The sequence below is a fragment of the Poromitra crassiceps genome (genome assembly GCF_964638095.1).
Source record: "Poromitra crassiceps genome assembly, contig: HAP1_SCAFFOLD_130, whole genome shotgun sequence".
In the NCBI taxonomy this organism is placed as follows: domain Eukaryota; kingdom Metazoa; phylum Chordata; class Actinopteri; order Beryciformes; family Melamphaidae; genus Poromitra; species Poromitra crassiceps.
Genome location: NW_028152231.1, coordinates 28,063 through 40,102, shown reverse-complemented (window position 1 = coordinate 40,102; position 12,040 = coordinate 28,063). Strand labels below are relative to the sequence as shown.

The window sequence follows — 12,040 nt, the reverse complement described above, 5'->3', positions numbered from 1 at the left end:
TGAAAACAACACTATCAGACATTACTGGGATAATAGGGAGTGCAATTCAAATGTGTTTGGTGCCTTACCTGAACAGTGCCACTTCCTCAGATACATGCAGCCACTTCTATGACCTGCAGGTGATGGCACTTAAGATAATTAGCCAGTAACAATGGAGAACACTGCCTCAAGATAGAAAGTTCAAAGTTTCATTGTTTGGCATTTTTCTGTCAAACCGACCCCTCCCACAGTTTCACTTGTGTTAAGAGTGTTTTTAAACGGTTCTACTAACGGAAAAGTGAGATCGGCAACTAATTGTTATACCGCAAAGACCGATTTCAGACAAGCTCTTTAAATTGGCTGTTTGTAAGCTGTCCAGCAGCTCATTGGCCTACACTCACCTCCCTCCCTCCCTCCACAATCCACGTTTAATTGACACAACTAGGCAAAGATTTAGTTTAGCAGAACATTCTTCACGTGTGATTTTTGCCCCCTACCTTTTGTTTCTGCTTCTACCCTCTGGGATGTTTGACATTTGAACATTGAATTGAAGTTGAAGCAAGAGGCTGGATCTTCATGTATCCCATTGATTGATTGATTCAGCTCTTCACCTCATGGGCCTTTTTCCACCAGCAGCCATTTTGTGTCTAAAAAGCAGGAAGTAACACAGGTGCAAGCAACACATGAGGGTTTTCAACTTCCAATCCATTTGGGTGTTCCAGTTCCGGGGCCCTTGTTAATGTTTTGCTTGCACCTGTGTTACTCACAGGCCTTTTAGACACAAAATGGCTGAGGTGAAAAAGGTTAATGTCTTTGCGGTTACACTGAAGGTATTCCATACTCAAAGTGAATAAGGCATGAAGTCTGCATATCTTCAAGCAGTTTGCATAAATTATAAAGATTCAACAGTGATACACAACAATTCATGTGTCGAGAAAAGTAATTTAATGTCTGAAAAGTTGCCCACAGTAGCAAAGTTAAGGCAGAGTAACAGTATTAAAAACTGTTTACGGCAGTTTTGGTCAAAAGTAATACGATTCCAGTGTGTAAAACTGTTAATCCAACAAATCATAACATAATTCATGCATATTGACAAGTCTGGAGGTTTTAAAAGGAGAACTTGTGCTGCACGGTCATGGGTGTATCTGCCATATGCATTACCTTCTCTACCATGTATCATAATCCAAATAATTGTATACTTTTATATTAGTCTTGCTTTCTTTAAATTAAAAACAGCAACAAATATGCTAATAAAAGCAATATCCTCAGTGGAATGCACTAACAGGCCATTAAATATATACACAAATATGGAGAGGATGAAAGGCAAATTGACAATCATGTCATACACTAACAACAGGGAGCATCATGCAGCCTGCTCCTGGTAGGGTTAATATCTCTGTATCATTGGTTTTGTACCTGGTAGTAGTTATACACTGTATATATGCATAGTAGTTAGCTCAGCAATGTGTCAGTACCTCTGTTGGCCACGTAGAGTTAAGTCTTCCTAACGGAAATCTGTAGTGTAAAGTAACATGAAATACAGTCTATGCATGGCATGTCCTTATTCTGAATAGCACCTGGTTTAAAGTGTTCTTTCCCAACTGCTTCACAAAACACATGACGTTTTACATGTTGTAGTAGCCAATAACATGGCCTGAATTTCCCACATTGGAGACATACACTGTGACATGGACATGTTTAGTACCCGGCTAAATCAAGAACACATAAGTTTCAATATTTCAGCCCAGTTAAAAAAAAAAAAACATGTCAAGTTTGGCACTGGTTACAATGTAACTAATTGGAGTTATGATGCCATTAGTCTTGGCAAAAAAACAAGTGGACCAATTGCCTTGAACCCTTCAGCCCCCTTCAGCCCCATGTCCCATCATCCCAAGAAGGAGCTGCTGGTAGATCTACAGCGATATCAAGTGGAAGTGAAGAAAGCCTTTGACGGATAAAGATCGCAAATCCTCCATGTTGCTTTCTGCTGCAGAGAGAGAGAAAGAGCCAGATAATGGGTCAACTCACATCATTTACCAGAAGAAAAAAAAACACATCATTGATGATCAAACAACACATTTATCTAGGCCAGTGGTTCCCAACCTTTTTTCTCTTATGTACCCATTGATCTGTTTTGCCATGTGGATGTAGTACCCCCTCACTCATGCATTTTCTTTGTGCCACAAAGGAGACTATAGCCACTTTTACACAGAGATCCTGCAATATTGCCGTTACAAAGGCCCGCAATGCCCACAGCGTTGCCACAGAAAATGCTTTTACACAGAACCAAGCAGCCCCGCCATATTTCCACCCTGCAGTGTGCTTTTAGACAGCATCCAGCCCTCCTGGATTGAAGTGAGGCGTGAACCATTAACCTTATTAAGTTAAGGAGTTTAACGAGCAACTACTGTGAAGTGGCCTAATTAAGTCCATTCTGAAAGCGTGTTGACTGGACGTCCGCGTGTCAAACAGCTGTTAAAGCCAAAAAAACACAGCTGCAGTCTTATTAGTCTTATCTTTTTTCAGTTGTTTCCAATGAGGAGAGAGCGTATGCGGGCGTCTGCGGCCGCTGTGAAAGTGCGCTGCGCCCGTCTTTTTTCCGCCGTTTTTGTGCGTCTGCTCCCAGCGCTTCCAGCGGAAAAGATCTGAACTTTTCAGAAATGCGCTGGTGTCGAGCGCTCCTTTTCAGGCAACTAATCATATGGAGAAACTAGCTAGCTTGTTAGCTGTCAGCTATATCAAGCTAGCCACTGCTGAACTAACGTTATTTTCAATCTGCTTCCTTGCATATTGTGCACTGGGCTCACTGCTCCCCAGCGTACTTCCAGCATTTTAACTGCCAGGAATAGACGCCACATAGACACAATATGCAAGGAAGCAGATTGAAAATAACGTTTCACAGACTGCAGATATGCTTTGGTTAACTTATTTCTGATCGTAGAACTTCGGAGGTGGTTTTCCCTCAGTCCTCCTGTCATTTTTTTTTATGAATGAGCTGAGATTCCCGTCTTCCCGCGGCTTACCATTTTAAACAGACGTCGATTCGGGGTTGATACTACCTCCATTGGCGGAACGAAAGGTGTAACAAAATGACTCGCCATTCCATCCCTGTGACTTTAACACAGGAGGCGAGGCGTAATAATCCCCAATCTTTCCATAAACCCCCTGCAAGCTGCTCAAGTACCCCTAGGCCTAGGGTACACGTTAGGGGTGGGGGAAAAAAACGATACACCACAGTATCGCGATATTTTGCCTGACGATATTGTATCGATATTTGGACGCCAAGTATCGATATTGAAAAAAAAAAAAAAAAAAAATTGCAGGCCATGCCAGGCCACCGGGCTACTATAAACTTTAGTTCCAAGGCCAGCAGTAAACAAACGGTAGCATATTTTCATTTTGTTTTAACAGTAACAGTTTTGTCATAACAGTAATTTACAAATTCCCCAGTTACTGAATGGGCTGCACAAGATGTTTTGTGTAAGTGAAGTGAAGTTGCAAAAACTACATAAGTACAGTTAGTCCACACACACATCCAGTTAAGGTGGACTGTAAGTAGACTGTAACAAACAGTTCAGTTTGTCAGGTGCATGCAACTATGACATGACTTTATGAAAGTTGTTGGTCTGTCTACTTGACAATGTTGCTGCAATAAAATGGTTGAAGTCGGATGTACAGACTGAAAAATTGTTCTTATATAAATCAGATGTTGACAAAGTTTTCCTTTGGGGAAATCATTTGCAGTTGAAAAAGTAAGAAATCGCAATATATCGAAATATCGCAATATTCAATATATCGCAATATCGATATATCGCAATATCGAAAATATCGCAGTATCGCAATACTATCGTATCGTGAGTCGTGACTCAAGTATCGTTTCAGTATCGTATCGTGGGCATCTGGTGATTCCCACCCCTAGTACACGTATCCCTCAGTGATCTAGGCCTAGCTACACCTCACTGTGTTACCCATTTCATGTACTGTAATCCTATACATGAACAGTTCCCCTGCTAAAGAAGCAAACCTCTATGCACAATAAAATGTCCGACCTCAGAAGAGTGAGCAGGACTTGGGGGGTCTGAAGGGATTATCACTGGAGGGGACTCCGACCAGCAGGGGGTCCTTGGCGGCATTTTGCAGACAGAAGTTTCTCAAGTCAGCAGCAGCCTGGGACACCTACAGAGCCAGACAAGATCTGATGAAGATGATGATGATGATGATGATGGTGGTGGTGGTGGTGGTGGTGTTGTGTGTGTGTGTGTGTGTGTGTGTGTGTGTGTGTGTGTGTGTGTGTGTGTGTGTGTGTGTGTGTGTGTGTGTGAGAGTGAGTGAGTGAGTGAGTAAAACAGCCACAGCCTCACTATCATCGATATTGAATGCACCAGCAGGCTGACTGACTTGCTTACTCTAACGTTACTGTTAAGTCTTTTGCATAACATTTGCAAGCAGCAGCTGTCACATTAGCTAATGTTAGCTTTCCGATGCAACAGATAAACAATAACACAATTCGGAAGAAAGCTATATAACGTTATGTATATAACTATGATTGAATTAAGTAACTTTTTTGGAAGTAATTAAGCGTCGAGTTGTTTATTTTAGATAGCTAACACTAAACAGCTGAATTGTTGAAGTTGTTGTTGTTTAGTCTGTCTAAATTAAACGCTTCCGTGTCATGTGTTCAATTTCGCAGAGTACTATGATAAACATGTCACAAATATGTCACATTGCTGCAGCAAGTTTGGTTTGTCTCCGCCATAGATCCATGCATTCAACAGCTAGCGTTAATGTTATAACGTTGTCTTCCGTGTTGGTCTGCTGTCAGTGTTCAGATCAGGGGGTTCATACATGGATCATCATACCTTGATCCTGCGGACGCTGGCCTCTAGCCGAAGTTGCTTCACGGTCCTTTGCGCGATGATCAGGTTGTTGCTGGCGTTGTTGTTGGACATGACGACGACGGTTGGCACACAGTGAAGTTTCGGGGGGGATTCTCAATCAACTGCGGCCGTGTGTGTCCGAGCGGAAACCCTAAAACCCTCGACCAGAGTGCAAAAACATTGACAGCCCGAGACCCCGCCCTCTTTTAGTCAGCAAGTCTTTCTATTTGTCCCTGGGTCTATCCTTCAAAAAGTGCTGCTCAAGCCACGCCCCTTCGTCCTCTCTACCTCCCTCCCTCTCTCTCTCTGAAGGCAAATTGCAAATTGGATCCAATTTCATGCACCACACCATGGCCATGTAGTTGTAAATGCAAAAGGTGATTATGACCTCTCCAGTCTGTGATCATCAATAAGGCAAATATTCACAGTTTAGGATACTGTGTGTGTGTCAGTGTGTGTGTGTGTGTGTGTGTGTGTGTGTGTGTGTGTGTGTGTGTGTGTGTGTGTGTGTGCGTGCGTGCGTGCGTGCGTGCGTGCGTGCGTGCGTGCGTGCGTGCGTGCGTGTGTGTGTGTGTGTGTGTACCTATATATTATTTCAGTCAAACACACAGGGTAAATTCCCTGGTGTATTAAACCTCCAAAATGTATGCCTTTATGGCTGTAATGTCCACATCATGAGGCCAATTGATGCAAAACCTGGTAGGCTACACATATTCTCCTGAGTGTGCTCTACAAATCTGCCAATTCAACCACCACATCAATTGCATTTTATTGATCTATTGCATTTTATCACATCTCTTTCATGTTGTATTAACTAAAAATAATCTAAACACTAAACTCAATTTTGCCACACAGGCCGTGTTCGCTGATGATTTTTTTTTACAGAAATAACTCAACATTTCGTTTGTTAGAATCATGTTTTGATTGAACATGATTTTAAATTTGTTTGACAACAAACTTGAAGAAGCAGAAATGTTGTTTGCTCATTCATTTTTTAATGTAAACCATGTAGTTACTACTAGTATATTCCATTTGATTGTTTAATAAAAATTCCACAAAAAAATAAAATACAAAGTTTAACAAAAATAGATGTAGGCTATATATTTCATGATGATTTCATGTGGTTTAGAAATAAAACAGAGTTGCTATAGCTAAAACAGATCCAATATAACTGTACATACATAGGCTAATAACAGAAATTATACAACAGGGTGATTTGACTTAAACATACAATGTAATCCCAGTTTTTTGTATATGTATTTTCTGTTTTATCAATCAAAAGACATCTGAGATCAAAATAATATCATTACAAATATGGTGATATGTGGAACAAAAATCATTAACTTTTTTTTAATATAAAAGCATGAAACTTGGTACAGTTTGGGGTTCTGAACATTTTGCCACGGCAGCCATTTACTTTCCACCATAAATTCTGCATTTTGCCTGAACCTGAACCAAACATGATAACACAGAAAAGGTGATGTCTACCCCTATGTTTTCATGGTCAAGGATACAAGGATACAGTGTCATAAACCGTTCAGGTGAGTAGTTAATGGTGAATTCAGTGACCTTCTGAGAAGAAATACAATTAGTCCAGTAGTCAAGGGCGGTAGGGATATTTTGGTTCAGATTCTTCCAAAAGCACCAAATTTGGCATAGATGCTGCCCATACCAAAATACAATTCTTGACGGGTGCCGTGCCCCATGGGGCAGCCATATTGGCAAAATCCCACATGCAATTTTCTTTTTAAAGGCTAGAATGATACAATTATACCACTTTTTAGGGGGTTTCGTGGTCGGGTAATCTGATTCTGATCTAATGATTTCAGGTCAAGTTTACCCTTCAAAGTTAGCATAAAGGTCATTTTGGGGTCAAGTGTTTCTGCTGTAGATGTATATGTCGCACAAGTTTGACATCTCATCATTTGACGTTTACCGCTGAAGGTCACTAAACAAATCAGCAGATTACAGCAACAAGTTCAACCTTTATTGAAATAATTCAGAGATTATATCTGAAGTGGCAAAATGCTATACTGTATGTCGCTGTGTGCTGTTTAGCAACAACATACCAATAATAATGACTATTGCTACCTATACATTCTGGTTTGTGCTCTATGATGCCAGCAATACGTTTTACTGGCTATCATCCATTATTAAGGCACCCGCCTTTGCATTTTCAGAGGATTTTGCCTTTTTTTTTTTTTTTACTACAGTTGATTTTGCCAATATGCTTTGCTCACTGCAGTGGCTTTTTCCCTGAAGATCCAAAAGAAAGAAAAACAAAACAAGGTTATGGTTACGACAATAGTTCACAATACTGAGACATCAACCCTGATCAATACCAGGTTGTATTTCATACTCACAGTTGATTGGTCCAACGGTGAGGGTCTTGATGGGTACAGATGTGGAAACCGAGCGATACGCCCTTCTCGAGCAAACCTGTGAGGTGAGTGGAAAGATTAAGAGAGACCACCAAAACCCTGTTTCACAAAGTGGCATTGATCATTGATTGACAACAATCCGGTAAGAAGAAGGGAGGGGGCGTATGTCTTATGATTAATGAAAACTGGTGCGTGAACAACACAGTCATAGGAAGATACTGCTCGGAGGACCTAGAATATGTAATGCTCCAATGCGTGCCGTTCTGGAGTCCTCGAGAATTCAGTACAGTAACCGTGATGGGTGTATACATCCCCCCACAGGCAAACACCACAGCTGCGCTGAAAGAGCTGCAACGAGCGATCAGCGCACATGAGACAAAACAACCTGAAATGGCCCTGGTAGTGACCGGGGATTTTAACAAAGCAAACCTGAAAGGAAGAATGCCAACGCTGCACCAGCATGTTCACTTCCCCACTCGAGTCAATAACACACTGGATAAATGTTATACAAATATCCGCCACAGCTACAAGGCCGTACCCCGTTCACCCTTTGGCAAATCAGATCACGCCTCCATTCTGCTGTTGCCCAGGTATCAACACAAACTGAAAAAACAGCCCCCAGCATTCCGAACCGCCCACTGCTGGTCAGACGAATCAGACGACATCCTGAGGGACTGTTTTGACTGCCCGGTGGCCTGGCCTGGCCTGGCCTGCAAAAAAAAAAAAAAAAAAAAAATTTTTTTTTTTTTTTTTTTTTTTTTGCAGGCCAGGCCAGGCCACTCACTGAACAGCAGGCCAGGCGCCGCCTACTGGTTTACTAGTGGTTTTATTACTTTATTCAGGTTTAAAGTGGGTGCATCTCATTGTAAAATTGGACTTGGCCCAAATTGTTCTTCAATGTCAGGGCGTCATTGTAAAAGAGGGCTTGCGCTCTCAACTGACCTTTCCTGAATAAATAAAGGTAAATGAATGAAAAAAAAATGAATGAAAACGGCCCAAATTGGGCTTCAAACGGCCCAAATCGGGCTTCAAACAGCCCAAATCTGGCTTTAAACGACCCAAATCTGGCTTCAAACGGCCCAAATTGGGCTTCAAACGGCCCAAATTGAACTTCAAATGCCCCAAATTTTTCGCCGCCGCCCTTCGGACGCCGGCACGCGCGTCAGCCCGTATCGGCCTGGCCTGCTTGGTATCTAATGCCCGGCCTGAATTATGATCCCAGTCCGCCCCTGGTTTTGACCAAGTAGCATGGGAGGAGTTCAGAGTGGCAGGAGACCTGGGCGCATACGCAGAGACTGTGTCATGCTTCATTAAGAAGTGTACCGAGGACATAGTCCCGACAAAGAAAGTCAAAATAATGCCCAACCAGAAACCCTGGATCAACAGCGAGGTCAAGGCAGCCCTGCACGCCAGGACCACCGCCTACAGTTCAGGCACACCAGATCAATACAAGCAGGCACAATATGCCCTCCGGACCGCTATTAAAAAAGCACAGAGAGACTACGGAAGGCAGCTGGAGTCAAAACTGGACACCAACAACCCCAGACACCTGTGGAAAGGCCTCCATGCTGCTACTGACTTCAAAGAGGTGAAACGACAGAACCCCAGCACGTCACCCACCCTACCGGATGAACTCAACGCGTTCTACGCTAGATTCGACCCCTCTGCCAGAGCGCCTCCCATCCACCCCCCCCCTCCCCTCTCCCACCCCTCTCCCACTCTCCCCCCCCATCACCTCCCCCCACCCTCCCCCCCCTGCCACCCCTCCCCCCTCACCATCCCCCCCCCTCTCCGTCCCCCCACCACCCTTCCTCCCCCCCCCCAAAGACCACCATCCCTCCTCCCCCCCCCCGACCACCACCCTCCCCCCTCTCCCCCCCCCCACCAACTCCCCTCCCACCCCTCAGCACCCCTTCCCATTCACACCCAACCACCAACCCCCCCCCACCCCCCACCCACCCCCACAGATCCAGACCACCCTCTCACCATCACTGAGGATGAAGTGTGCCGGTCGTTCCTGCGTATCAACCCACGCAAGGCGGCCGGCCCGGATGGCATCCCCGGGCGGGTCCTCAAAGCCTGCGCTCACCAGCTGGCACCCGTATACACAGACATCTTCAACCAGTCCCTCTCCCTCCGACGAGTCCCCCCCTGCTTCAAAGCAGCAACAATCATCCCCATTCCCAAACAGCAAAAAGTGACCAGCCTCAACGACTGGCGCCCAATAGCCCTCACGCCAATAGCCAGCAAGTGCTTTGAGAAGCTGGTCATATCAAAGATCCGCCCCACACTCCCCCCGGACCACGACCCGCTACAATTCGCATACCGCCCCAACAGGAGCACAGCGGATGCAGTAGCACACGTGCTCCACACCGCCCTGTCCCACCTGGAGGGGAAGGACACCTATGTAAGAATGCTGTTCGTGGACTACAGCTCAGCATTCAACACCATAGTACCCTCCAGGCTGGTAAGCAAACTCAGGGATCTGGGACTAAACACGGCAATGTGCGACTGGATCCTGGATTTCCTGACAGACCGCCGCCAGGTGGTGAGGGTGGGCAACCTCACCTCCTCCCCACTGACCATTAGCATAGGAGCGCCCCAGGGGTGCGTCTCCAGCCCCTTCTGGTACGACCTCTACACCCACGACTGCGTGGCGACTCAAACTTCAAACACAATTGTGAAGTTTGCTGACGACACAGCGGTCGTGGGGCTGATCTCGGGGGGCGACGAGACGGCCTACAGAGAGGAGGTGGGGGTACTGGAACAATGGTGCCAGGACAACCACCTCTCCCTGAACGTCTCCAAGACCAAGGAGATCATTGTAGACTACAGGAGAGGGGGGGGCACACCCCCCCCAATCACCATCAACGGCACAGTGGTGGAAAGGGTGGACAGCTTCAAGTACCTGGGAGTCAACATCCACCAGGACCTGACCTGGGCCGGCCACACCGCCACTGTTGTCAAAAAGGCCCAACAGCGACTACACGGACTCAGGCGCCTGAAGAAATTCGGGCTGAGGAAAGAAATCCTCGGGGACTTCTACAGAGGCACCATTGAAAGCCTGCTGACAGGCGGCTTCACCGCCTGGTACGGGAACTGTACCACCATGGACCGCAGAGCGCTACGGAGGGTGAGGCGCGCGGCCCAGCACGTAACAGGAGGTGAACTGCCAGAACTGCACGAACTGTACAACCAGCGGTGCCTCAGGAGGTCCCTGAAGATCATCAAAGACACAAACCATCCCCACAACAGCCTGTTCTCCCTGCTACCATCAGGGAGGAGATACAGGGTTCCAAAAACACGCACAAATCGCTTGAGGAACAGTTTCTTCCCGCAGGCCACGAGACTCCTTAATATGCACAAATAGTGCAGTAGTCGTACCGTACCGTACTGCAGCTGCTACTATTACGGATGCCTAACGTTTAATTGTAAATTTAAGTGTATGTTTAATAAGGTGCCTAACGTTTAATTGTAAATTTAAGTGTATGTTTAATAAGGTACATGCTATTTGCACATGTATGTATAAAACGTCGAATTTGGAATGTCTGAACACGTCTAACGTATGCACATGACATGTGCACCTATGTGCAATGAATATGCCACTGTCGTATAAGCCACCGACTTGTCTTATTGCTTATAGATGCCTATTTCGTATTGCCTTATTGCTTATTGATGCCTATTTCTTATTGCCTATTACTTATTGCTTGTTGCCTATTTGTACTATGTCGTAAACGGAGTCCACTGCACAAGAATTTCACACGTGGTACTTGTACCATGGAGTGACAATAAAAATCTTGAATCTTGAATCTTGAATCATTGACTAAAGTCAGAGGGTTAGCGTGTGGCTCAGAGGCTTGGGGAGTAACAGATTACATGTAACGGGATTACATAATCAAATGTAATCACGATTATAGTTACATTTAGTAAAACATTTGATTACTAACAGGGTTACAATTTTAAAATACAGTACATTCTAGAATAAAGAATGATGCACACACATTACTACTCTTGTCTCACACAACACCACTCTGGTCCAACCTGCAGCCTCACGGCAGTTTGTGATGTAATAGGTAGTCTGCAGCCAGTTAGACCAGCTGACATTGTGTTGCCATTTTTCACTTTGTATTATTATTAATGATGAGAAACAGGGACTAGATAGATTAGCTGAAATCCTGCTGTAACAACATATGGTCTGAAAGAGCAGTGTGTGTGTGTGTGTGTGTGTGTGTGTGTGTGTGTGTGTGTGTGTGTGTGTGTGTGTGTGTGTGTGTGTGTGCGTGCGTGCGTGCGTGCGTGCGTGCGTGCGTGCGTGCGTGCGTGCGTGCGTGCGTGCGAGCGTGCGTGTGGGGAAAAATCATGCCCTCGGACTCTATTAGTCAAATGCAGGAGATTTGTTCGAAAGTAATACAAACGTAATATAAAGTAATCAGTTACATTACTTTAATATTGTCATGTGATAATTACATCACTGATTTAAAAATGTAACGGGGTAATTAGTAATTGTGTCCGATTACATTTTTCAAGTAACCCTCCCAACCCTGGTGGTGACTCACAGGAGTGCAGGGGGAGCTCCTCCGGTTACACAGGCTGAGGCTGCAGTGGAGGAAGATGTCCCGGTAGTCACTGTCTACCAGGAAGAGCAGGGCCGTGAAACGAGCCCGGAGGGACGAGCCGCTCTCGTCCACTGTCACCTGTCGACGGTCCCTGGAACACCTGGCAGAGGAGACAGACCACCACATCAATCACACCGTTCATGCTTTCATTCTTTTCCATTCTCTTTGCGCACAAACCTCTGCTGAT

The 12,040-nt window shown here is 45.1% G+C and overlaps 1 protein-coding gene across 1 annotated transcript in view; it reads right to left on the bottom strand.

Annotated features, from left to right (window-relative positions):
* Positions 1-7,092: 7,092 nt before the first annotated feature.
* LOC310800896 (uncharacterized protein) overlaps positions 7,093-12,040 on the bottom strand; it is a gene marked incomplete at both ends in the record, with an annotated part of 20,135 nt that continues 15,187 nt past the window's right edge. The window contains 3 exons of the mRNA XM_083664780.1: positions 7,093-7,112; positions 7,220-7,295; positions 11,794-11,953. Coding sequence (XP_083520906.1) covers positions 7,093-7,112; positions 7,220-7,295; positions 11,794-11,953 — 256 coding nt within the window. The remainder of the gene's footprint in view (positions 7,113-7,219; positions 7,296-11,793; positions 11,954-12,040) is intronic.